Here is a 27,661-nt window from a genome sequence, read left to right as displayed (position 1 = left end):
GTGAGGTTGAGAGTTATTTGAATTACAAACATCGTTTTTAACGCATTTCACAATCACATTATCAATTACAAAAAAAGGATGGTACTTCTTGAAATTTTCATCAGATTCTAGGGGTACTATCGTAATTGAAACTCATACGTAACGGTATATACCCCGGGAGTGTGCTAAAAAACGTTTTTGTCGTTATTTCATTTCCCACTCACCCACTGCACTATTTTTATTTCTTTCTTTTCTTCTTCTTCTTCTTTTTTTCTCATTATAATTGTCGTGGTTTATTTCCATAATTTATTTGGTCTATTAATTTAGAACTTTGTTTTTTCTTTTTTCAGAAAAAAAAAACTAAAAAAAAAGTAACTTTATTTTATTTGATAATTTTTAAGTGTAATATGTTTCGTTATATATATATATATATATATATATATATATATATATATATAAACAATAAATTATTGTTGATTTATTTATCGATTACAATTTTCAGTCATCATTGTTTGGAAAAAGTTAGAGTTTAATCTATAGTTAGATAAAACCTTATATGTATAGTCTTTAGGATTTGACAAAGTTCATAAACAGTCTAATACAAGAAAGACATATTATTTTCTAAGATTTTATCAAACTAAAAGAACTAAATTATAGTCGTAAACTATAGAGACTAATTTCTATCATTTTAAAACCATAGAGACTACATTTGTAATTTAATCTCAAAATTTATACCATTTATATAGTTTATAATACATTATATAATATATATGATTTGTTTCAAAAATAATTATGATAATAAACTATTACACCTTATAAAAAAACAACTAAAACACAAAAAAAAATTTACATTTAATTTTTTTATGGGGTGTAAATAATTTTTCAAATTAAGTTTATATAATGACATATTATATTTTTAAATGTTTTATGTGTATTTAATGTAGTTTTACTTTTTAAAATATAAAATTTAAATTTTGGATACAATAAAAATATTAAAAAAATTGTTTTTACAACTTGCACCGTTTATATTACACAAAATCAAAATCGTTTGTAAAATGCATATAAAAGGCATATTTGATAAAATTAATAAATATGAAAACATAAAACGATCGATAAAATTTATAGAATTAGAAAAAAGTTAAAATTATAAACAATCCATTACTATATGTACATTTTTTTTTCTATTTTATTACTCAATTTTTTATCGATAATTCAGAAATTCAAGTCAAAATTTTAAAAATTAAAAAATAACTTTGAAAATATATTTATACGTTCGGGTTAACGCAATTAAATTTGGATCATTAGTATAAAAAGTTATTTATTTAAATATAATAAGATGAACTAAAATTTTGAATTGATTTATAAAGAAATAAAGTGGGTATTAATGATTAATATAATATGAAATTTTAGTATATTATTTATAAATATTTTATCAAAAATATTATTTTAAAATGTTCAATTTATTTATTCTTAAAATTTAAAGAACTGGTTTCCACAGGAAAATACTATTAATTGAAGTAAACAAAATTGTCCACAATTTTACGGGCGAAGTCTCCTACAACCACCAATTCTTCCTCTTCTTCTCAGTCCTCCGTCATTCTCAAACTTTCCTCTCTATTCCAAGCTTGATTTCTCTTCCAAATTCGGATTCTCAAGCTTGTAAGCCTTCTTTCATCCATTTCTTTCCTTATTTGCTGAATTTCATGTGTTTTTGCTGTATGGAATTTTTGTTTAGTTTGAGTTTACAGTAATTACCCATCAATATTCAGAGCTTTATTCTCGATTTGGAGACTGAATTCTCTTTCAAATTCGGAATCTCAAGCTTGTAAGACTTGTTTTATTCACTTCTTTAACTTCATTTTCATTTTCCGGCTGAGTTTTAATCTGCTGTGTTTTTCCGATTCTTATGATAGAAATTTTACTTTACTTCAACTAGTGATGCGTACTTAAGTTGCTTTTGGAATTTTTTATTATTTTTTTTTCTAATTCCTTGGATTCTGAAGTTTAGGAGTGGTTTTGTTTTTTAATTATTTATTTCCATGCTTGTTATGGAAAGGTAGTAATGGTTTTGAATTGGACAGCTATTGTCTCAGAATGATGGTGTTTGGTTGGTACAAGTATTTTTGTCATTGTTGTTCTATTAATTGGAGGAGTTTTCTTGAGTTTTCAAGTTTTGGGATTACGTTTTTGGGGTGGAGTTGGATTTTGATCGATCTACGGTTTGTTGTTGTGAAGATTGTGATCAGAAATGGCTTCTGCCGGAACGTTGCCGACGCATCTTTCGGGGTTGAAAGGCGGAAATGTGAACTTGGGATTTTCGAAGCGGTTGGAATCAGTAAAAGTGTTTGATTTGAAGAGCGCTAAGTCTCGTGGAAGAAAGGTCTTGATCATACGGAATTCAAATCCTGGCTCTGATATTGCGGAGCTTCAGCCTGCTTCGGAAGGGAGTTCTCTCTTGGGTAAAATTTTAACTATGCATGTGGAATGTTCTGGCCTTGTTTCACCCATCTTTTCGTTGATTTTTTGTGGCAAATAAAGGAAATAAAAATCAAATAGAGATTTTACTTTATTGACTCATATCATCTGGCTTTAACTGGAATTGAGAGAGAAGACTATGTGAATTTCAATCCAAAAGTAATAAGGAAAGAGTAAGGAAAAAGAGTGTGGGAATGATGCTAAAAAAGTAGTGTGGGAGAAATCATGATATATTTGTTCAAACACATGAACTCTAATTCTAATGAGTAACTTTTTCAATATACATCCTGAAATATATCACCAAGAAACATATTTCACATGAATATACCGAGCTTCAGCCTGCTTCGGAAGGGAGCTTTCTCTTGGGTAAAATTTTAACATATGCATGTGGAATACTCTGCCCTTGTTTTATCCATATTTTACTTTATTTTTCGTGGCGAATAAAGGATGAAAACTAGTCATAAAAGGTTTAGTTTTGTTAACCTATTGTTGCATGTAAGAACTGATCCCTGAATCATGATGATGTTGACATGAGATCTAAGGAACTTGATAACGTATTGGACACGTTCAACACAGTGAATGATGCTAAAAAAGTAGTGTAGTTTTTTTCCCTGTTTCTTCACTTTCGGAAAAGCCAAAGATGAAATGTTATTCAAGTATGTATTTTTAAGTGGTTTTGTTTCATTTGATAATCACTATCCTTTGCAGTTCCTCGGCAGAAATATTGTGAATCCATAAACAAAACAGTCAGAAGGAAAACACGGACAGTGATGGTTGGAAATGTTGCCCTTGGTAGTGAGCATCCCATTAGGATTCAAACCATGACGACAACTGACACCAAAGATATTGCTGGAACAGTTGAACAGGTTCTTTTATATTTCTTCTGTTTCGGCCGTGTTTTCATTTTCAAATCCCTTCATTATTACTCCAACACTAAACATTCTTTGATTACTAATATTATCGTGAGATATTGTAGTCAGTGGAAAATGTCAGTGTGTCACCACGATTGTCCCAAACAGTTGAAAGCTCAAAATTAAATGGTTATGGGTATAATCAGGTTATAAAAGCTGTTGTTGAAGTTTTGTCTAAACTATTCTTGTTTTTTGCACAAGGACAATAAGGATGGTAGAGTCTACAGCAACTAAGAAAGACGTCAACATAATGGAAAATTTTGATATTTTGCATAATGGTGTCGTGTTCTGTATATGCTTTTGAAGATGACTGTTTTGCTTTACCATCATTTAGGTCATGAGAATAGCTGACAAGGGAGCAGATATTGTTCGAATAACAGTTCAAGGGAAGAAAGAAGCAGATGCATGCTTTGAGATCAAGAACACCCTTGTGCAGAAAAAGTAGGCTTAATATTATATTTTGGACATTTTTGGAGCAAGGTTTCCACAATTCACGATGTCTTTGAAAATTTTATTTTGCAGTTATAATATACCTCTGGTCGCAGATATTCACTTTGCCCCTTCTGTTGCACTGAGAGTTGCTGAATGCTTTGATAAAATTCGTGTAAACCCTGGAAATTTTGGTATGCCATATATTATACTGACATTTTCCAAAATTTCTTCAGAAAGATTGTTCGCGTGTCAAGCTCATGTTTAATGCAGCTGATAGGCGGGCTCAATTTGAACAGCTGGAGTACACAGAGGAGGATTATCAAAAAGAACTTGAGCATATTGAGGAGGTAGAACTTTTCTTTTCTTTTGTCCCCCTCGCATATGTTGCTAGATCCTATTACAATTTTACTTGGCAACTAGGGAAATTTTATATACAAAAGGCATGTGTTGTGTTGTTACTGATTAGTGATTAGCCATATGGTCATGATATTTTTTGTCACTACAGAAACCTGCGTTATTTTCCATTACTGGACCTAATTTTATCTCAGCTAGTGGGGTTGGAGAATTTCTCCATGGATAATAAACTTTTTTTCCTATTTTAATTGTGAAAGGTTTTTACTCCGTTAGTTGAAAAATGTAAGAAGTATGGAAGAGCAATGCGCATTGGAACAAATCACGGTAGCCTTTCAGATCGTATAATGAGCTACTTTGGTGATTCGCCAAGGGGAATGGTGAACAATTTTTCCTCTAAATTCTTATTACTTTTTTTTCACGATTTCTTTTTTGATCTTAGCTTAGGGATGTCCTTAATAAAAGTTCTTCCAAGTACTAACAGGTTGAATCAGCGTTCGAGTTCGCAAGAATTTGCCGAAAGTTGGACTACCACAATTTTGTCTTTTCCATGAAAGCAAGCAATCCAGTAGTTATGGTTCAGGCATATCGTTTACTTGTAGCCGAAATGTATGTCCAAGGCTGGGATTATCCTTTACACCTTGGAGTTACTGAAGCTGGAGAAGGTGAGGACGGCCGAATGAAATCTGCAATTGGCATTGGGACTCTTCTTCAGGTAGTTTCTCCAAATGAAGAGATGATCCTCCTATTTAGTATCATTGTCTTTCACCCTGTTTTGCTGCACAAATTGTGTGTAAACTCTGAATTCCGACATCAGTAGGTTTCCTTTTTCAAACTCTACTCCAAGATAGCATAATTTCATCAGAACAATGCTTGATGTATGCACCTTTACTAACCTTCTCTAGAGTTCTAGTTTCTAGTAAGGCATCTGTATTTGATTAATCTTTCAGTTCTTCACAAATTTCTTTCAATTCATAGTGGTTAGGTTGATTGCCTACACAAAAGAATTTACAATACACATTTAGAAGCCATATCAATGTGGGGCATTTTGTAAATGCTTTCTGTTGTGCAGGATGGTCTGGGTGACACTATTAGGGTTTCACTTACAGAACCACCGGAGGAGGAGATAGATCCTTGTCGAAGGCTCGCAACCCTTGGTATGAGAGCAGCTGAGCTTCAACAAGGAGTGGTAGGGCCTTTCTTTCTTGTAGTTGTTGTGTATGGTCAGTCTTTTGCTTGCCCAATCTCTTTATCTGAATTTGAATATTATGAACTTACTATTCATTCCTTGTCTTTAAGGTGCCATACGAGGAAAAGCACAGACACTATTTTGATTTTCAGCGTCGATCTGGCCAGTTGCCCTTTCAAAAGGAGGTCAGCTTTTTATGATCATTCTACTATGTCCTGCTACTTTCTGGACTTGGATTAAGAGAAAGGCTTAATTGTACTACAGGGTGAGGAGGTGGATTATAGAGGCGTTTTGCACCGTGACGGCTCTGTTCTCATGTCAGTTTCCTTGGATCAATTAAAGGTGCAATAAGAAAGACTCTTCTGATCTCAACTCCCATGAGGTATCTCAAGATTCCAAAAGGTGGACTACGGAAATATCTAACTTCTTGTTTTCCCAACTCCAGATGCCAGAACTTCTGTACAAGTCTCTTGCTGCAAAGCTTGTTGTTGGCATGCCATTTAAGGTCTAATGTGTTCGGTTTTCTGTATAAGATAATCCATTTTTTTGTACTTTCTGGGTTTTCTAATTCCTCACAGTTTTTGTTGATATGTTTAGGATCTAGCGACGGTGGATTCAATTGTACTGAGAGAACTTCCTTCAGTAGAGGATGCCGATGCTGTAAGGACTTCCCTTTCAGTTTCTGATGCATTGCTTTGTGTGCTTCTTTTTTCTTTGTGTGTATATATATACATTTCGAAGCGTATCGGATGAATCCCAATCAAAACTTGATTTTCTGTCTCATGGTCAGCGTCTAGCCCTCAAAAGGCTGATAGACATAAGTATGGGTGTTATTACACCATTATCAGAGCAACTCACAAAGCCCTTGCCTAATGCCATGGTTCTGGTCAATCTGAAGGAGTTATCCTCTGGAGCTCACAAACTTTTACCAGACGGTATGTTGTGCATATTCCCAATTCCTGTTCGCTCCCTCAATTTCTATTTCATTATTTTGGTTAAATTCCATGTCAATGAATTGCCTCAGGCACACGCTTGGTTGTATCGGTACGAGGTGATGAATCATACAATGATCTGGATATCTTGAAAGAGACTGATGCAACAATGCTTTTTCATGATTTACCATATTCAGAAGACAAAGTCAGCAGAGTGCATGCTGCAAGGAGGTATGACAATAGTCCTTTACGGGGAATTTATTTACTATTATCTAGATTTTAGAGCAACATTCACTTTTTCTCATTCATTTTGTCAAATGTTAATTTCAGATTATTCGAGTATTTATCAGAGAATGGTCTTACTTTCCCTGTGATTCATCACATTCAATTTCCAAATGGTGTTCACAGGTAGTTATTGTTCGTTAACTTGATTGTTTTTGAAGTGTTCAAGTAATGAGTTTTATTTTCCCTTATTACTTTTAGAGACGATTTGGTTATTGGTGCCGGTTCCAATGCGGGAGCCCTTTTGGTGGACGGCCTTGGAGATGGTGTCCTATTAGAAGCCGCAGATAAAGACTTTGATTTCATAAGGAATACGTCCTTCAATTTGCTACAAGGTTGCCGAATGAGGAACACAAAAACCGTAAGAACTTTTTCGTCCATGAAATGAAATTTAAGTGCTTAAAAACATGCTTTCGACTTCCTAAAAAGTCATTCCAAACATGTCCTTAGAGTATTCCTTGCCAAATGACAACTTTTCTCAATTACGTTCTTACACGCTTCATTGCAGGAGTATGTTTCATGCCCATCTTGTGGAAGAACATTGTTTGACCTTCAAGAAATAAGCGCAGAAATAAGAGAAAAGACATCACATCTTCCTGGAGTTTCCGTAAGTTGAAATAGCTTTTAAAACTTCCAAGAAATGATGTCAAAAGGGGAACATATTTGATTGCAACTTGCTTCAGTCAATTTTTTAAAAATTTGTTTCTTCCTCAAATGCCATCAGATTGCAATTATGGGTTGCATTGTTAACGGTCCTGGAGAGATGGCTGATGCTGATTTTGGATATGTTGGAGGTTCTCCTGGAAAGATCGATCTTTATGTCGGGAAGGTAACGCTGCCACATCTATACTTTGCACTCATCCTATGACCATAATTATTCAAAGGGAAATTATCTTTATCATTTTAGTTCTTCAATTTCAAAATTTATGTGTTTAGTCCAAGAAATAGGTTTGAAAGGTAGTTGAAAACTTTTTATTATTGTTATTTTAAACAATTGTATAACCTTTTAAATTAGAAAAGAAAATTTAGAGAGAAGAGATATTTTTTTTAAAAAAAGTCATACAATTATTCAAAAATCAGATAAGATAAGTACTTTAGGACCTCCTGATGCACCCAGGGACTAAAAATTCAAGAGCTTAGAAGATATTTTTCCCAGATTGAATAAAAAGAGAAAAATATCTTCAAACCTCATATATTTCAAAAGAAACCTTGTAAATAATGTCTTCCCACATTGTGTTCATAACCAATCCTTATCATGAAATAAAAATGTCATATGTTAATGAGAAGTTGAATTTGATCAGACCGTCGTGAAGCGAGGAATCGCTATGGAGAATGCGACAGAGGCTCTAATCCAGCTAATAAAAGATAACGGGCGGTGGGTCGAACCTCCTACAGAAGAGTGAGAAAGAGATGGGCATGAAAATTCTGGTTTGGTTGGTAGGTAGGGTAGGAGAAAAGAAAGAGGAGAGAAATGGGATGAGGGTAGGAGACCACAGCAACACAACACCTTTGATTTGTATTTGTGTTGGTTAAGTAGTGAAATATATATTTGAAGAAAAAAAGGGGTATGGAAATTGGGGTAATTCATATGTCCATATTCCTCATTGCCAAGTGAAAAAGAATTCCTTCATAATTGGTATGTAACTCTCTCTCTTTTAACTTCCCTCATCAATAATTATCACAGCTATAATTACATTTAAATTCCAATTCTTTTTACCGTCCTTAAAAGAAAAAAAAAAAAAAAAAAACAGAACGAAAAGGAGTTTTTTCTGGATCTCTTTTCTTTCAGGACATAGTTCCCGTTTGGTAACTGTTTATGCCTCGTTTAATAACTATTTCGTTTTAGGTTTTTGGTTTTTTAAAATTAAGCATATACATACCGTTTTTATCTTCAAATGCTTATTGACTTGTTTTTTAAACTACTTAAGAGTGTAAAAGGTTTGATATAAATGAAGGAAAGAAAATGAAAAGAAATAGGTTTTATTTTTAAAAACAAAAAATTAAATGATTACCTTTAAAAATTAGTATTTTGTTTTTAAAAGTTAAAGTCTAAACATTTGTTCCACTTTTTAGATGTCTTCAAGTTTTGAAAAAAAGAATAGTTTTAAATATTTGTTTTATAATAATGAAAAAAAAAAAGTAAGTTTTTGAAAATTTGTTTTTTTATTGGAATTTGTCTCAAAATTGAACTCTTGAAAGCTTTTATTATAAAAAAAATATATATGTAAGTCATTTTAAGAAAAAATAAACTTAATTTCTAAAAATAAAAAATAAAAAGTTGAAAAGGATTTTTCAAGAATAATAATAAAATATAAACTATTTACATTTTAGGGTAAAATATTAATGGATAAAAATTTATTATATTTGATTTTGTCATAAAGTTTAAATAGTTTGTCCATTCTATCCTTTTTACAATTCTCGATTAAAATGGTTAACAAATCTTTTCTTCTTTGTACTAAGAATTCGAAAACTTTTTTTTTCTTTCAAAATTTTGATGATGTTATTTACATTTTCTCTTGAAAAGACGGACAACTAAAATTCTTATAAATTCAATATCAAATAAATGTTCACAAAATATAAGATTATCAAAACCAATAAAAATAATTTGAAAATGTGAACTACGGGTTCTTAACACTTTTTAAGAAAATAAAGATAAATAAACGAGGCAACTTTAAGTAAAATGTCTAAATTTTAAAATACTAAAAAACATATAAATAGACGTGGAAGCTGAACTATGTTCCGATATGGCATGCCATGGATTCTTTCTGTCGCTAGCGAGCTTTCCAAGTTCTCTACCTTAGTTTGAAATACTAAAAATAGAAAAGAGTGAGTATATACCCAATAAGGGACCCACTACTGGTTCTACTAGGTGATCTGTTAACTTTCCGTTAGAAACACAATCATAACGTCGTGTGTCCAATGGAGCACACCTGAGTGAGTGAGATCGTACGAACACCCTTAAATCGTGTGAGTGATCCCGTAGGAACACCCCTAGTTGTGCGAGTAATCGTAGGTACACACTTCATAAACATATCTGTAATACGTAGTTACACCCCCAATCATGCGAGTGTTCCAGTCGGAACATTCCTAGTTGTATGAGTGACCTCATATATAGGATCACAATACGGGTGAGGTAAGATATTTAAAAGACAAAGTTAACAGACACACCACAATCTAAAAACATGTAACAATCAACATAACATGGCATGAATCATCAGTCGAAACAGTCCATAACCATAAGAGTCCATAAAACATGAAATTCATAATCATGCTTAATCATCAAGTAACATTAGTTAACAACCATAACATCTCATTATGCATTCTCGGCTACTATCAATGCATGATCACAAAATACATGCAGCTCTTAAAATTTAATTCGAAGGTCCAATAGTATAATCTCTTACCTCGATATTAGCTAAAAGAATTAATCGTTAGCTGATAGTTAAAGATTTTCCAAAGAACAAATCCTAAACAGTAGAGGAAAAATAAGTATTTTAATTCATAAAATTTATTAGCTATTGACTCCAAAATTCTTTTAAATCAACTTACCCAAAGTTGAGGTTGAAGCCAATTCAACCTTGATGGAAAAATGCACACATTAATAAATCCTCCAATTTAGTCAACGGAGCCTTTAATGGAAAAATAATCAAACTTCAAGATAAGTAATTCAACTAAAACCCAAAATCAATTTAGTTAGACCAAAAATTTAATATTTGATGGGCTTACCTAAAACCAAATCAAATCTTCACCAAAAAGCACCAAAATGGCTCACTGTCTTGGCTTGGTTAAACAAGAAGGGAAGGAGAAGGGTGGCTCGCGAAACTGGGAGATGGGGAAGCAGCTCGAGCCTGGGGAGTTCGGCTCACGCACGGAGAATGTGGCTCGGACTGAAGGTGGAAGATGGCTCGGCTCGCAAACTAAAAGTGGAAGGTGGCTTGGCTACGTTTTGCACAAAAGACTAACAAATCGTAAAGCATGACTGATCGGAGGCTTCGATGGATGGATCTGCTCAGGACGCACGACGTGGAGATGGCGTTGGACGATTCGGCTCGGCGAAAGACGACGGAAGAGGTGATGATCGACAGACGGTTGGACTGTGATGATCGACGGTGAAACTTTCGGCTGAAGATGAGACGAACAGAGGATATATTCTTTGGCAAGAGCGACGACTAGGGTTGAACTAAGGAAGAAGAAAGGTTGAAGATGGAGTGCACAGAGAACGAGTTGGTTTAAATATGATTAATAATAATATTATTAATATAATATCTTTATTATTAATAATAATATCTTTCTTTTCCTTTTAATTTTTTTCCAAATAAAATCAAGGGGCGTTTGCAACAATAGCAAAAAAATTAATGAAAATAGAGTCGATGTCACTACATTTTTTAAATTGCAAAAATAGTAAATTTAGAAGCGAATAACCCTTTGATAGACCTCCGATAACCGTCTAATAGTCATCATATTTACTATATTCGCAATATGCAAAAAAGAGGTGTCGTGGGCTGTTTTTTTTCTAAATTTTTTGTCATCTTATGCAATTTCCCTAAAATAAAATCTTCTCAATTCATTTAAATCACACACCCAATCCAATTTTCTCTTTCCCATAATAATTATCTTATTACCAATAATTATAATTTCCAAAATATAATTATTTTCCTTATTTCCTTTTCTTTTTAATTTCAACAAATACCCTTTCTCCAAATAATTATCCTTCAACAATTTATTCATCTTAATTCTCTTTCCAAAATACAATTTCTTTTCCTTAAATAATTATACTTCAACAAATATAATTATATTTTCTTTTCTCATAATAATTATATGTATATTCATATATACATATAATTATCAAATCTCTACAAAAAATTTCACTCCTTCAATTTAAATTAAAAAAACCTAAGTTTTTTTAAATAAAATTCCAATTTCCACTAAACCAAATAATTTTCCATTAATTAAAGATAACACCTAATAAATTAAACCTAATTAAACAAAACTAATATAATTAACCTAAAAAACTATTTAAATTTTTTGAGACGTTACACATGGATAGCAAGCTTGGCATGCGCGTGCAAGGACCTACACCGCTTGCTTACCTCGCGTGCCTTGCGAATACTGCATGCTATGGTATGGCGTGCTCGGTACCCTGCACTTGGTGCTATGCGCTTGGTGACTGCATGCTTCTCGCACGACATGCCATGTTCGTTGTGCTTCACACATGGCACGTCCCATGGCACCACCAACGTCCCTTGTGCACAGCACCTGGTACCATCCAAGTGCTAGGCCACCTAGTATAATGCCTAGAAACTTAGTTTTTCGTAAGAAACTTAACTCGACTTTGAAGCTTAATAACTTAAAATCTAGAACTCAAATCAAGAAACTTTCTTCTACAAACGTTTGAGGCCTGTATTCAAAAGGGAATCTTGTTCAAGAGGAGTCCCGTTGAGAAGGTAAGAACTAGGCATTGGGTGAAGTGATGCATGGAGAAGTGCTTGAACCTAAGTATGGTCGTGATGAGGTAAGCGTTCTGATGAGAGGTTGGATGTATGTACGAGGTGATTGGACAACCCTCTGAGGCAAAGTAAATGTTTTGTGACTTTCCGAAAAGAGAGTCAGACGATAAGAAGTTTGGCTTTCGAAGGAGATAAGGTTGGCGTCTCAAGGAAAGTGTGTAACGATCCAACTCTTTATACTAAGTTGAAGTCATTACCTTAAAGATAAACAACAATTTTGACAACTTCTTGAAAGGAGCAAAAATAAATTTTCATTTAAAATTCCATGAAAATATGCTGCAGCTGGTTTTGCAAATTTTAAAGATAATAAAAATAAATAGATAAAAATATTTAAGCTCAAAACACTGAAAATGAACAATGAAAAGCGGAGGCAAAACTTAGTCCCATATAGCATGTCACAGGCCTTTCTTGTCGCTCGTCAGCTTTCCTCTATCTTTACCTCTACCTGAACAAAATTAAACATAGAAGAGTGAGTATAAACATATATAGTAAGGGTGCGTTTGGGGGAAGAGTTGATTTATGGAAGGGTTAGTGTTATGATAAACCTAGTTTTATCATAACCCTTGTTTGGGGAAAGAGTTTAAATATGTAGTTTTATGATAAGAGGTGTTTGGGGGAAGAGTTATGTGGAAAGGGTTATGACAGTGTTATGAATAAGATGTGTTTGGGGGAAGGGTTATGTGGGAAGGGTTTGGGGATTTTATGATAAGATGTGTTTGAGGATTTTATGATAAGATGTGTTTGGGGGAAGGGTTAGGTGGGTAAGTTTATGTAAAATTTATGGTAAAATTTATTTGGGGAAAGTGTTATATGGGTTGGGTTAATAAATTTTTTTGATGTAGTATATATTTTTTAAATGAGATTGTAAATATGATAAAAAAAAAATTGTTGTAACAATTTGCCTTACCTTCGCCAACGTCCACGACCACTATCACTTTTATTGAATTAGTAAATTAATACCACCAATTTTTCAACAATTTTTTTTACATATGTGTGCAATTTTTTTCCAAGGCATTTTAAAAATATAAAAACGTAATATTGCGTATTTTTTATTTTATTTTCGAGTGCATCCTACATCAATTTGTTAGAAATGTTACACACGTCGTACAAATCATACAAAACACTCGTAAAACGAATTGAAGATTAGAACATTATGAATAACATTACGAATTAAATTAGTTACAATGTACCACTTAAACGCCAATTTTTTAAAATTACTTATTTTAACCAAAACAGTATTATTGAATGTGGTTGAATAACATAAATATTTTTTATAGCCAATTTCTACCAAGTATACATCTTCATGATAAAATGGTTTAAAGATCAATTGGTACCAGGAGGTACATTGCCAGAGAGGGTATTGTTTCGAACATCAAGAACTTCAAGCGAAGGCGCATCAACGAGCCTTCAAGGAACGAAACCAAACAGATGATTGGAGCTCAAGTCTACTCTCACTAACAAGTCCAAACGTCCCAAGCATGCAGAGATTGTACTAGTTAACTGATTAGATTGGAGAGCAATAACAATGCGCTTCTTCATAGATGAAAGCTATGTAGGTATGCTTCACTAAACTGATTATAACAAAGACAAAACTAAAAATGAAGAACAAAACAACGCATACATGAGAAAATAGAGTGAAACCCAAATCAAAGAAATCACAAGCTTCCCATTAAATTCAAGAAACATCGGAACCTCTTGAAATCAAAAAGACTATACCACTCTGGATCAAAGAAAAACAAACACATTTTCAGCAAAAATAAAAAAACTGAAAGTTAATACCATGACCCATATGCAAAAAGAACAAGGGAAACAAGAAAAAGAATCATCCCTTGAACTTTTAATGGCACCCACGACTCATGCATATGTAAAAGTAAAAGCTGTGAAACTCCATTTCAAAGCCTCATAAGAACTTTATTAAATAAAACAACAACCCCAAAAACACTCACATGAGAAACAAAAGTCTATGTGAAAATCAAAAGTTGAAGCAAAAGCAAAGCAAACCTTACAAGCTCTCCATGTTTCCAATCTCAAAAGGAATCTCCCCAGAAAAATTATTAACATTCAAATACAAACCAGAAAGTAGAGTCAAGTTAGCAATCTCCTAGGAATATCTCCAAACAACGAGTTGTAATGCAAATAAAGGCCCGTCAAATGCTTAAGCCCAGCAATGGTAGGGGAAAACTTCCTACAATTTCCTCTATTTTTCATTTGTAATAGAAAAATGCAGAAACCTTTCCATAAAATAACCTGTTAATTTGTTTTAGAAACCACATTAAGACAACTTATTATGGTTAAACTTCCTGTTTCCTCGAAATTCATAAGAACATGATTTATTTTAAAGAATTTTAGAAAAATTGAGAATCATTTGTGTCGAACCTTTGAGAAGTGGGGTTAACATTACAATGAAAAATTTGACCGACACTCGAATCGCCGCCATCAATCAACTCCCCAAGACCCAAGTCACCTGCCTTCTCCTTATAAATCAGAATCAGAATCGAAATTGAAATCGAAGACCAAACCGCAACTAGAAGAAAGTAAAAACGGAATCAAAGGGAAATAGGGAGAAAGAACAAGAAGAAAGAAGAAAGAAGAAGTGAAATCAGAATAGAAGGGGTAGGAGGGATCAAATGGAAACACGGGTTGAATGAGATGGGTTAACATGGGTTGAAGGAGAACCACGAGGGAGACAAATTGACAGACAGAATGAAAGATTTTGAAGGCACAACCCGTGTTATGGAAACCCTAAAACTAGGGTTTCCATAACCTTACTTCCAAACGGGGGTTAGGATTAACATAACCTAACCCCCACATTGTTAAACTTCCTCCCAAACAGCCCCTAAGGGATCTACCACTAGTTCTGCTAGGGGTTAACTTTCCATTAAGGTCCAATAAGTAAATGCTCCAAAACTATTGTACTCCCGAACACACGTAATCTACTGATCTTGTAGGAACGCATCTAGTCTTTGGTGAACCCAAAGGAACACCTAAGAGAAACTGGTCTTCAGTGAACCCGAACGAACACCTAAAGAAACTAGTCTTTGGTGAACCCGAAGGAACACCTAAGAGAAACTGGTCTTCAATAAACCTGAAGCAACACCTAAAGAGAATCGGGTTGTAAGTGACCTTGTCGGATCACTCACAAAGTTACATATCATGACAGACTGGTGGTCTCGTCGAACTCACACAGTCATAAAAAGGTGGTGATCTCGAGGGACACTCATATCGATACGGTCCTAATAAACAAAGTTAATAGAACACACATCCATAACATGTAACATAACATAAACATCATAACATGACATGAATATTAATTATAAAGTCCTTAATCATGTGATTAATGTAACATGCATCATCATCAATATAATATCAGTCATCCATATCAATCATTCATATCAGTCACATTATGCATCAAGCTACATCAATGCATAATGGAAAATACATGCAAGCTCTTAATTCTATTTTTAAAGGTTTAGTAGCAGAATTTCTTACCTGAAATTAGCTAAAAATATTCCTTTGCTGAAAGTAAAAATTCTCAAATTAATTAGGTCCCAAAATTGAGGTTGAAACCAATTCAACCTTGATTGAAAAAAAATCATCACTTAAATCTTCAACTTTTGCCAAAGGCACCTTCCAAAGGCATGTAACCAAAATCAATTCCCATCATAACTGAATTTAGAATCTCAATTAACTAACCTTTAATGAGTATTAAAATTCCACAATAATTAAAGTTCCAAAACACTCACCTAAGTTACCAATTTTAACCAAAATTGGTGAGGCGACATAGATAGTTATCTTAATGAAGAAGATGAAGTACCTTTTCTTTTTCCTTTTCTTTTCAATTTAAGCATTCCAATGCTATATATAAATCCAAATAATAATAATATCATTTATCACTATTATTTTCTTTTCCTTTTCGTATATATATAATACCAATATACATATATTTTTATTTCCATTATCTTTCCTCAATAAATTTCTTAAATTCACAAGATTTTAGACACTAAAACCATTTATTATTATTATTATTATTATTATTATTTATTATTATTATTATTATTATTATTATTATTATTATTATTCTTTCGCCAAAATATATAATAAACATATATATTCATTTAAACCATCATACTATCTTCTAATTAAATATATAATTTTTTCTCGTCCAATCAAATCAACCATCTCTCTTCTCGTGGTTTATCCTATTTTCTAAACAATTATAATTATATTCTGTCATATTATACAAAAATCCAAATTATTAGTTAAATATATATATATATATATATTCAATTAAATCCAATCCACCAAATTAACTTAAATCTTCCATTCTTTTAATTAACCAAATCTTCTCCAATAAATCAGTTATTTTAAAATATCATAAACTCCAACATGAATTATCTTAACAAAACAATTAAATTTTAGCTTAAATCCTTAATATAACATTAAAATAATTTAACATAATTAATAAAAATCCTTAAAGATTTGGTATGTTTCATTTCGTTTTCCAATAATTACCTTCAAATATATAATTATCAATTTTCCTTTTAAATAAACTCAATTTCTTCTCTTTCCTTGTTTACCCAATCATATCAACTTCTCTCCACAATCAATATTTACCTTTCTTTAAATAATTAATTATCTTCCACAATAATTAATCTTTATTCTTTTTTAAAATAATTATTATTTTTGAAATAATTATATTTTCCCACAACGTAATTATTTTCCTTTTTCTCTCATAATAATTATTGTTGAATAAGAAATTTTGGAACCAATCACAAATTACCACATCATTTACTAAAATAATTATATTTGGGATTAACTAAAAATTGGCATGTGTCCCAAATTAAATTTAAAGACAAATTGGACAATTCTAATGATGTCACGTGTCTTTATTATGGCAATTGGGTCAAATTAATTATTTTGGTTCAATTAAATATTATTTACTTGGGTTAAAATTTAATTGAGCCTAAAAATAAGCTTAATTTAGTCCAAAATTAAATATGACCCAAATCTATGTGATTAAGTCCATGGGTATGGTCCATGGACCAGACAAACCCAAGTACATAAAAGCCCACCAGGGAACTCTATAAATAGAGAAGTTGTCTTCATTTGCAGGGGTTGAAAATTTTTGACTCTAGAAGGTCTAGAGAGAATTCTCCCAAGAGATAGAAGCCTCCTCAACTCCTGAAGTCGACCACCCTCGAAGATTGAAGCTTTTTCGAAGATACAAGCTTTCTTCCAAGACTCCAACTTCAAGAACATCACGTGCTTCGCTTCCTCAAATCAAGCATAAGCATCCAGCCGAGAGAGAATCAGAGGATCAAATTCTAGAGATCGAACCACATCGCATCGAATCAACATAAATACAACATCAACACAAGTTCAACCCCACGAATTAAATTTCTTCAGAAATCTCATGTGAACAAATTGGCACGTCTAGTGGGACATCTCTACCTCTCATCTCTCTTGTCATCCAAATCTACAAGAAAATCAATGGCATCAAAGAAGGCTGCATCTAACTCTTCTGTTGCAAGCGACGCTTACACATGACCCATCACCCACAATCGTTCTAAGGGAATCACTCAAGAGCAGGATCAAGGTTCTAACGTCGCTCAGAGCATCCTCAAGCAATTGATGGAGTCTCCTAAAGCTGGGATTGTCATCAAGGAAAATCCTTTGTATGATAATTCTGATTCTGCCTCTAGCAAGTCAAAGAAGGAAGCACATCCTGATGTGATGTCTGTCATTATGGCTGATATAACGGCCAAGCTGCCATGGCAGAGATGGAGAGGAAAATTAACTTCCTGATGAAAGTTGTGGAGGAACGAGACCATGAAATCACAGCTTTGAGGGAGCAGATGCGGACTCGTAAAACTGCTGAATCAAGTCAAACTCCTATTGTCAAAGCTACAGATAAAGGGGAAAATGTGGTGCAGGAAAACCAACCACAACAACAATCAGTCTCGTTGCTTCTTTTTCAGTTCAGCAGTTACAGGATATGATCGCGAATTTCATTAGAGCTCAGTATGGAGGACCGCCGCAAACTACTTTCATGTACTCTAAGTCGTACACCAAGAGAATCGATAACTTGAGAATGCCACTTGGGTACCAACCACCAAAATTCTAGCAATTTGATGGAAAGGGCAACCCAAAGCAACATATCGCCCACTTCGTCGAAACATGTGAGAATGCAGGATCAAGAGGAGACCAACTTGTCAGGCAATTCATTCGAAGCTTGAAAGGAAATGCCTTCGAGTGGTACACCGATCTGGAGCCAGAAGTCATTAACAGCTGGAAACAATTAGAAAAGGAGTTCCTTAACCGTTTCTATAGCTTCAGACGTACCGTAAGCATGATGGAGCTTACAAACACCAAACAGCGGAAGGGAGAGCCAGTCATCGATTACATAAACCGATGGAGAGCTCTAAGTCTTGACTGCAAAGATCGACTCACCGAACTGTCAACGGTAGAAATGTGCACCCAAGGCGTGCATTGGGGACTCCTCTACATTTTACAAGGAATAAAGCCACGCACATTTGAAGAGTTAGCAACTCGCGCTCATGATATGGAATTGAGCATTGTCAGCAGAGGAACCAAGGATTTCCTATTCCTGAAGTAAGAAAAGATAAGAAGGAGACAAAGGGTGCTGAAAAGGTAGTGAAGAGCACTATGAAAGAATCTATGGTCGTAAACACGACCCCACTGAAGTTCTCTAAAAGAAAAGAAGGGAGAGCTGAGAGGAAGGATGATGGAAGCGAGAGACGACGTCTGACTTTAAAAGAAAGACAAGAAACTATTGGAGAAGAAGCTCATCCAACTTCCGGAATGTAAGTGACCTGAGCAAGCAGAAAAGATGGATGATCTCAACTACTGCAAGTATCATCGGGTCATCAATCACCCGGTAGAGAAATGTTTTGTGTTGAAAGAGCTAATTCTAAGGTTAGCTCGTGAGAAAAAGATCGAGCTAGACCTGGAGGAGGTAGCTCAAACAAACCATGCTGCAGCAATGATAATGTCAGAGGCTATTTTGCCAAGATTGATTTTTGAGCAAAGGGAAAGTTTGGTCCAGTTTGGAACCTTCGAGCCTGTAGTGGTCCAATTCCATCAAGAAGTTGCACCCGAGGATCCTCAAGAAAAAGAAAGATCGATCGAAAAAGACGATGAAGGGTGGACTATTGTGACCCGCCGAAAGAAAAGAAAGTCAACTCTGATCCAAAAAGAGCCTCGCTTCTACAGAAATTATAGAAGAGGGAATAAGACTCAAAAGAATAAGAAAAAGAAGAAGACTCAAAAGCTTAAGCTCATCAACGAGGAAGATAAGGATTTCCCTCGAACTCAGCGCTTAGTAACCTTGGCAAACTTCTTTCCAACAAGATTCCTTTGTGATCATCAGGATGAAAACCCAGAAGTTGTTGCATGTCATGCTATTGATGCAATCGAGGAAGAAAGCATCCCGTTAAGATCATTAGAGGAGGAAGGAGTGTCAAAAGACTTATTGAGGTTCAATGTGGATGATTTGTTATCACTTCCTCAAGAAACCAAAACCATCCTCATTAATGCATTGTTGAATTCAGTAGCATCAAGTTCGAGTGCTCCAACTGCGACACATGAGAGTACTCCTTACTGCATGTCAATAGACTTCTCAGATGAGGATTTACTATTAGGATCTAAACTTCATAATAGACCCTTGTATGTTTCTGGATATGTTCGTGAACAGAGAGTCGATCGAATTCTCGTCGATAATGGATCAGCTGTCAACATAATGCCAAAATCGACTATGGGGCAATTAGGCGTCTTAATGGAGGAACTCTCAAATAGTAAATTGGCAATTCAAGGTTTCAATCAAGGCAGCCAAAGAGTAATAGGTATGGTACGCTTAGAACTCATAATTGGTGACCTGAAGGCTAGTGCATTGTTTCATGTCATAGATTCGAGGACCACTTATAAGTTGTTACTCGGTCGTCCTTGGATTCATGGAAATGGAGTAGTAATATCGACACTGCATCAGTGCTTTAAATTTTATCAAAATGGCGTAAAGAAGGTTGAAGCCGACTCCAACCCATTCTCAGAGGCTAAATCTCACTTTGCAGATGCAAAGTTTTATTTAAAGAATGACAGTAGCTCAGAAGCAGTGTTTGTAGAAGTTCCTCTTGTAAACAGAGAAGATAATTTATAGCTGAAATCACTTGCAAGCAGGGAACCACATAAAAGTACAGGAACCTTTCATTCTGAAAAGAGTGAGGCGTCCACAAGCACCGCAAAAAGTGTGATCTTGATGGATGAAAAGACTTCGAACGCACCGATTTTGCGCTATGTCCCCCTGTCGAGGCGTAAGAAAGGCGAATCACCATTTGTAGAGTCCCCACAAGGCTTGAAAGTTGGTGACATTGAAGTCTTAAAAGAAAGCTTCACTACACCGCTTACCAAAAATAACTATGCAAGAAATAAAGATAGACCTGACAGAAGCAAGCTTGCCTAAAAGGCGGACAAAAGAGGGGTTCGACCCCAAGGCTTACAAATTGATGGTGAAAGCTGGTTATGATTTCACAACTCACACCGAGTTTAAAAGTTTGAAAATTCATGAACAACCTAAGCTTTCCTCAACCCAAATGAAGCTGTTACGGGAAGGACATGCTATACCCATGTCAAGAAAAGGACTCGGATACAAGTCGCCAGAGCCAATCCGTATAACTAGAAAGGGGAAGGAAAAAGTGGTTGACAACAATCATATAACTGTAAAGGAGGTCGATAGTATGGAAGAAAAAGAAGGTGACAGTCAAAGAACCTTAGCGTTTGACCGAATTAGTCCACATGTTGCACGCGCCCCAGTATTTGAAAGACTAAGCATAATAGAGGCAGAAAGAAAAGATCATCAGTCAACATCTAACCTTGATCGACAATCGGCCTTTCAAAGGCTAACTATGATCTTTAAAAAAGAGAAAGGTATATGTCAGGCCTCGATGACTACAAGACCATCGACCTTTGAAAGACTAAGCATAGCTAAAAAGAAAAATGTACAAACACCTCGTGCTCCAATTATTAATCGTCTTGGGGATTGAGGCCCACATGTCCAGACCGATACTAGCATAGACACAAAGACAAAGGAATCAACATCTCGCGCGTCGGTCTGGCGCCGAATTAAGCATATAGACGCCGAGAGTTGTCGTGGTAAGGAGTTTCCTTGTGAGGTAAAGGAGATAGAGAAATTCGTAGAAATATTCCTTTCCAAATGAAAAGAAATTTTTTTGTTACTCTCAATACAAGTCAAGGTTCCTTGAAGGTGAAAAGACATGATGTTATATTAACTAATCCTGAAAAGGAAGACTCAGAACAAGGAGAAGGTGAAATCTCATGTCATCACATCACCATTATTGAGGAATTAGAGATTGAAACTCCTGAAGAAGACGTGGAAGATGCCCCACAGAGTCTAGAGGATGGTGGCCAATCTATCGTAGACGAGCTGAAAGAGGTAAACCTTGGTACAATAGAAGAACCACGCCCAACTTTCATTAGTGCATCTCTCTCTAGTGAAGAGGAGGACAAATACATGAGTTTGCTTATAGAGTATAAGGACATTTTTGCTTGGTCGTATAAAGAGATGCCAGGACTTGATCTAAAGGTAGCAGTCCATCATCTTGCAATTAAACCAAGGTATCGTGTTTGTCCCTGTCAGAAAAAAGAACGGGCAGTACCACCTCTCTAAACGACGAAGGTGTCTGATTGCTCCTACCAAGACGATGGATCTGACGGTAAAATCTCGATCGTCCCCCGATAGAAGTTGGATCGCTGACGACAGTACCACCTCTCCAAACGACGAAGGTGTCCGATCGCTCCTACCAGGGCGGTGGATCTAACGGTAAATGTTTGATCGTCCCCCGATAGAAGTTGGATCGCTGACGGCAGTATCACCTCTCCTAACGACGAAGATGTCCGATCGCTCCTACTAGGGCGGTGGATCTGACGGTAAAAGCCCGATCGTCCCCCGATAGAAGTTGGATCACTGACGGCAGTACCATCTCTCCAAAAAACAAAGGTGTCTGATCGCTCATACCAGGGCGGTGGATCTGACGACAAAAGCCCGATCATCCCCCGATAGAAGTTGGATCGCTGATGGCAGTATCACCCTCCAATTGACGAAGGTGCCCGATCGCTCCTACCAGGGCGATGGATCTGACGGCAAAAGTCTGATCGTCCCTCGATAGAAGTTAGATCGCTGATGGCAGTATCACCTCTCCAAACGACGAAGGTGTCCGATCGCTCCTACTAGGGCGGTGGATCTGATGGCAAAAGCCCGATCGTTCTTCGATAGAAGTTGGATCGTTGATGGTAGTACCACCTCTCCAAACGACGAAGGTGCCCGATCGCTCCTACCAGGGCGGTGGATCTGACGGCAAAAGGCCGATCGTCCCGCGATAGAAGTTGGATCGCTGACGACAATATCACCTCTCCAAACGACGAAGGTGCCCGATCGCTCCTACCAGGACGGTGGATCTGACGGCAAAAGTCCGATCGTCCCCCGATAGAAGTTGGATCGCTGGCGGCAGTACCACCTCTCCAAACGACGAAGGTGTCGGATCGCTCCTACCAGGGCGATGGATCTGACGGCAAAAGCCCGATCGTCCCCCAGTAGATGTTGGATCGCTGACGGTGGAGTTACTTCTACGAATGATTTGAAAAAACAAAAAAAAAAAAAACAAAAAAAACAAAAAATAAAAAATCTTTACCTTTTGACGATAACTCTAGTTCCTAAAAAAAAGATAGAAAGTTTTAAAAAAATTATTATTTAAAAAAAAGAATAAAAAGAAAAATAAAAAGGGAGAAGAGAAATTAAAAAAAAAAGAATAAAAAAAAAAAATAAAAAGGGAGAAGAGAATTTTTTTTTTCTCTCATACCTTTGTTTTCCTTGATGAGAAAAGAATGATCATGGTATGAGTATATTTATAAGGCTAACAAGTCCAATTCCTAATAGGATTTGGAAAATTTTAATTTTCTTTTTAATAAGAAATAAAATTAAAATCCAATTATCTTATGATATTTTATTTTGGAATAAAATCTCGGATTCCACTTTTAAAATATTCAAACATATTTTAATATTTTAATTTTTAAAATAAAATTAAAATTCAATTATCTTATGTTATTTTTTAATAAAATCTTGAGTTCCACTTTTTGAGATAATTAAACATATTTGAATATTTCAAAGTTTAGATTTTACTCCTAAATTAAAATTAAAATTTAGATTTTATCTCCATTCGTTTTATCTCGAATATTAAATTGAAGCCATAAATCTAACTTTATCCCAAGATTGAGGTTTCATATTTATCTCAAAATTAAATTTGGCCATTTTAGCCCAATATTAAAATTGGTCATTCCAAATTCTTATCCATACTCAAGACAAATTAGGGTATGATAGAAACTCATTCTTATCTCAAACTAAAATATGGTTCCAAAATTTTATCTAAAAAAAAAAATCAAATCAAACCATCTTAGAACTCAAATTTCTATCCTCAAATTAAAATAAATTCTGGATAAAACTTTAAATTTTTCTAAATTAAGGATCGGCCATATCCCAACTATTATTTCAAATTTAAATCAAACTCATGTACTAAATTTATAGTTTGATTAATTGGATATGTCAAATTGAGCAAAAAAAAAAAAAAAAAAAAAAAAGGGGCTCTTGCAGGTATAGCACATTTAATTTAATAAATTAAGTATATAGCACACAATCTTTTAAGTTTGCAAACATGGCAAATTAAAGCCCAGCCCACGTTTAAAATTTGTAAAATTACAAAATTACCCAATGTAATTCCCTTCCCGTGCTCCCTCCCGTGGAATTTCCCTTCCCGTGCTCCCTTCCGTGGAATTTCCCTTTCATCCCCAAAATTTAGGGTTTCGCTTCAAATCGGACAGAAAAAAAATTCAATCGGACGAAGAAGAAAACGAACAGATTTCGGACGAACTTGTTATTTTCTTTCTCCCCTTCACGTTTAACAAACTTTGGCAACATCTTGTTGATACACTTGAGAACTTCAATCGAAAAATGGCAAGGTATTTCATATTCTACACTTTACAGAAACCATTGTTTGATTTTTTTCTAAGTTATACACTTGAAACATCCTGTTGATACACTTGAGAACTTCAATCGAAAAATGGCAAGGTATTTTTGATTTCTTTTTCTAGTATTTTATATTTTTGTTGAATACAAACAATTTGGAACTAATATTTTATATATTTTTATGGTATGCAAACAAAACAGGGAAAAGATTGGAAAAGTTAAAACGAAAAAAGGAAAAATAAATTTTGAGAAGGGTGAAGAAAGTTCAAAGAGTAGAAAAGGACAAAGAAAGAATAAAGGATCATTGAAGAAAGAGGTAATTACTGATATCAATATATATTGTTGATACACCAATATATGTTGTTGATACACTTGCTCCACTAAGCATGATATACTTTATATACTGTTGATACACTTGTTATGATTGCTGATACACTTGTTATGATGTGCTGATACACTTGTTATGATATGTTGATACACTTGTTATGATTGCTGATACACTTGTTATGATGTGCTTATACACTTGTTATGATATGTTGATACACTTGATATTTTGTATAATACATTGATTTGTATATTAAACAGGTTAATGCTGAAGAGAACCTTGCAAATAAAGTTCATTACTATTCAAAGTTGACAATAATAGAGTCAATTGTCAAAAAGTTGTCCAAAGAGCAAATGCAAATGTTTAGGAAGGGTCCATTAGGGCACCTTCTTGATATTCAAATCAAAAAGTGTCTTGGACAATTGTTAGTTCATTTGATTAGAAGACTGTCTAAGCAATCAACTAACAACACTTTGATTTTCAATTTAGAGGGTAATATAGTAAAATTTGGATTGAGAGAATTTCATTTAATAAGTGGACTGAATTGTCAACCATTCCCACAATCCACAACTTCAAATATCAAGGAGGAATTCAATAGTGAATTGAGAACCGCCTGCTTTAGTAATATTGATATATTAGACAGAAACAAAATTATTGCAGCCTTTAGTATAGCACAACTTAGTGACCAACTCATGGTTAAATTAGCAAATCTTCTTATTTTAGACTGTTTCATCAACTGCAAACAACTCCATAATGTAGTAGATTGGAAACACCTTAAAATGATATATGATGAGGAAACTTTGCTAAACTTTCCATGGGGTAGGTTGTCTTTTAACTTAACTGTTGAATATATGAGAAAAGCTGCAGAAGACTTGACCGTCAATTTCTCACTACAAGGATTTCCACACGTTTTATTTTGTTGGACACTAGAAATCATCCCAAAGCTTTCTGAAAGTCCAAATGGGATAGCCACAAGAATTGGACATCGAAGCCCAAGAATCATAAATTGGAAATTAGAACAGCAACCTGTTTGGACATATCTGCAACGGAATTACTTCAAGTCAAGTGATGTAAGTTCTTTTTCTTCTACAACCTAATCAGTTATATACTACATTGTAGGTATATCACTTTGTTTATGTACCTAGTTAACTTCATATGAAGTGTATCAACTGATGTAACTTTTATTTTAAAAATACAGTTTACAGTTATCCCTTTCACTCCAACTAGCGATGAACTAACCTCTCCAAACTTTCAATTCTTCCTAAATGACGCACCAAATGAAGTTGAGAAAGAACGAAGTGAAGAAACAGAAGATGAGAATGACAAAGGTGATGAGGAAGAAACTGTAAATGATGAGACAAAAAAATCGTTGAGAAAAGAAATTCAAGAAGTGAAGAAGGACTTGGAAAGCTTGAAGAATACTGTAGAAAATGGACAAAATGAAGTATTGGAATTGTTAAATAATATAATCACCATAATCAATGAAAGAATGCCAACAGAAAAACAATCACAAGGATCGTACCATGAAAATCATGCTCCAACTTTAAGTTTGCAACATCTTGAGGAAAGAATGAATATTCATAACTTGGATGATGCAGAGGTAAATATATTATTTTTCTTTTGAATTGAGGTAAATTTATTGTTGTTTAAGGTATATCAACGTACCAATATAACATACAACTTATATAAATCATACTGATATATATCATTTGTTGATACTGATATTACAGATTAATGAAGAAGAAATTGAACAAGAACAGAATGCAGAAGAACTGGAGCAAGCAATCAAGAACATTGATAAGTTCATCAACAATGTAATATACATTTAGTTTACCTGTAATAAGTTTATTTTTCTTATGGATATTAATTATTCAATTTACTTATACATTTTCGTAAATCATAAAAGAATCAAGAAGATGCCAAAAAAAACGAGGAAGAAATAGAGAATAAAGAAGTTAATGCAGAAGATCAACAAATGAATCCAGAAAATGAAGACAAAAATGTAAGTAACTTATAATATACTTTCATAGAACAATAAGGTCTATCATTTTATTGTTACACTTGTTTTAATAAATTTTTCTACTTATTTATTAAAGAATGAAAAAGACAATGAAGAAAAGCAAATGAATGAAGTTTCAAAAGAAGCACATCACCCAACCGTAAGTAATTTAGTATACGTCTTGATACATTTTGATAAAATATATAATATTAGATATATCATCTGACTTATTCACATATTTCATACTTTTCATTTAAAGATTGGAGAATCTGAAGAACAGCCAAATGAAAGAGAGTTAGATGGAAAGGAGTTAATGGAAACAAGCCTCAAATTAGTTGAAGACATCCTCAAAATTCGAGAGGTTATAACTTTTCTAAACTTAAGCTTATTGACTGATACACCTTATTATTCTACGTACATAAACTTGCTGATACATGTTGATTTATTATTATACATTGGATTTGGGTGATAACACAGGAAAAACACCAGCAAAATGAAGAAGGGAGGACAAAGGAAAAGAACGATAAAGGCAAACAAGTGGTAAAATCATTTTTAAACTATAATATTTTTAAAATTTTAATTTTCTTTCGTAAAATACTAATAAATAAAATTGTATATTTTTAGGCTACTCAAAATAGAGTACTTACAAGGAAAGCTTCACAACTTGCTGCCAATGATGAAAAGTGTAAAGTGCAACATGTGCAACATGTGCAACATGAGCGGCCGAAAAGGAAATTGAAACCCACACCAAAAGCTATTGATTTGGAATTGGCCCAAAAGCATAAATCTCCCAAAAAGGAAAAAAACTCAAATGTTGCATTTGAACCACCAGGTTTTGATTTGCTACCTTGATAAACTTTTCTTTTGGGATATGTTTTCACATGTGATCTACTTTATCTCAAATCACATAGGTGTTTTTCGTATGTAATATACTTCATCTTGAATCACATAAGTACTTTTCGTATGTGATATACCTTATCTTAAATCACATAGGTATCTTTGGTATTTGATGTACCTTATCTTGTTTTGGTATCTTTGCGTTTGAAGTATCTTATATTGCATATATCACTTAGAAAAAGAATGTTTCTCTGTTGTTGATAGACTTTATCTTGGGTATATCACAGGTGTATTGGACTTTAAATACCTTATATCAAGTGTATCAATTAAGAAAAAAATAAAAAAAAATGTAGAGAAGAAAATATTCAAAAATAAATTGTTCAAATAATATAT

General features: G+C 34.2%; 1 protein-coding gene and 2 long non-coding RNA genes across 5 annotated transcripts; 2 read left to right on the top strand and 1 right to left on the bottom strand.

Moving 5' to 3' along the window:
• The first annotated feature begins 1,470 nt into the window (after positions 1–1,470).
• LOC103501942 (4-hydroxy-3-methylbut-2-en-1-yl diphosphate synthase (ferredoxin), chloroplastic) lies at positions 1,471–8,252 on the top strand. Of its 2 annotated transcripts, XM_017047597.2 has the most exons (21): positions 1,486–1,638; positions 1,749–1,804; positions 2,215–2,438; positions 3,163–3,320; positions 3,700–3,806; positions 3,888–3,988; positions 4,068–4,144; positions 4,409–4,528; positions 4,633–4,863; positions 5,221–5,337; positions 5,448–5,522; positions 5,602–5,679; positions 5,783–5,842; positions 5,935–5,997; positions 6,128–6,272; positions 6,362–6,500; positions 6,600–6,677; positions 6,753–6,912; positions 7,060–7,158; positions 7,276–7,380; positions 7,853–8,252. In XM_017047597.2, exons 3-21 carry the CDS (start codon positions 2,228–2,230, stop codon positions 7,952–7,954), a joined length of 2,226 nt encoding a protein of 741 aa, XP_016903086.1. In that variant the 5' UTR covers positions 1,486–1,638; positions 1,749–1,804; positions 2,215–2,227; the 3' UTR covers positions 7,955–8,252. The 2 variants fall into 2 exon arrangements, with proteins under 2 accessions (XP_008463938.1, XP_016903086.1); XM_008465716.3 differs by lacking the exon at positions 1,749–1,804 and having other exon boundaries at positions 1,471–1,638.
• Positions 8,253–12,328: 4,076 nt separating this feature from the next.
• On the bottom strand, positions 12,329–15,332 carry LOC103501956 (uncharacterized). 2 transcript variants are annotated; one of them, XR_007815867.1, is made up of 3 exons: positions 14,435–14,831; positions 13,393–13,629; positions 12,329–12,503 (listed from the first exon to the last, which is right to left on the bottom strand). It is a non-coding gene; the product is annotated as an uncharacterized LOC103501956 (long non-coding RNA). The 2 variants fall into 2 exon arrangements; XR_007815866.1 differs by lacking the exon at positions 12,329–12,503 and having other exon boundaries at positions 13,277–13,629; positions 14,435–15,332.
• Positions 15,333–26,524: 11,192 nt separating this feature from the next.
• Positions 26,525–26,793, top strand: LOC127144472 (uncharacterized). Its single transcript, XR_007816176.1, has 2 exons — positions 26,525–26,591; positions 26,691–26,793. It is a non-coding gene; the product is annotated as an uncharacterized LOC127144472 (long non-coding RNA).
• The last annotated feature ends 868 nt before the right edge of the window (positions 26,794–27,661 follow it).

Source organism: Cucumis melo, chromosome 12 (assembly GCF_025177605.1).
Source record: "Cucumis melo cultivar AY chromosome 12, USDA_Cmelo_AY_1.0, whole genome shotgun sequence".
NCBI classification, from domain to species: domain Eukaryota; kingdom Viridiplantae; phylum Streptophyta; class Magnoliopsida; order Cucurbitales; family Cucurbitaceae; genus Cucumis; species Cucumis melo.
The sequence above is the reverse complement of the archived record's forward strand: the minus strand, read 5'-3'. Positions and strand labels throughout refer to the sequence as shown.

Excerpts from the sequence above, each read along its gene's own strand:
- LOC103501942 (XM_008465716.3), top strand. The coding sequence starts at position 2,228 with ATGGCTTCTGCCGGAACGTTGCCGACGCATCTTTCGGGGTTGAAAGGC. Across the intron at positions 5,523-5,601 it reads AGTTGCCCTTTCAAAAGGAG|GGTGAGGAGGTGGATTATAG; the intron begins GTCAGCTTTTTA and ends ATTGTACTACAG. Across the intron at positions 7,159-7,275 it reads CACATCTTCCTGGAGTTTCC|ATTGCAATTATGGGTTGCAT; the intron begins GTAAGTTGAAAT and ends AAATGCCATCAG.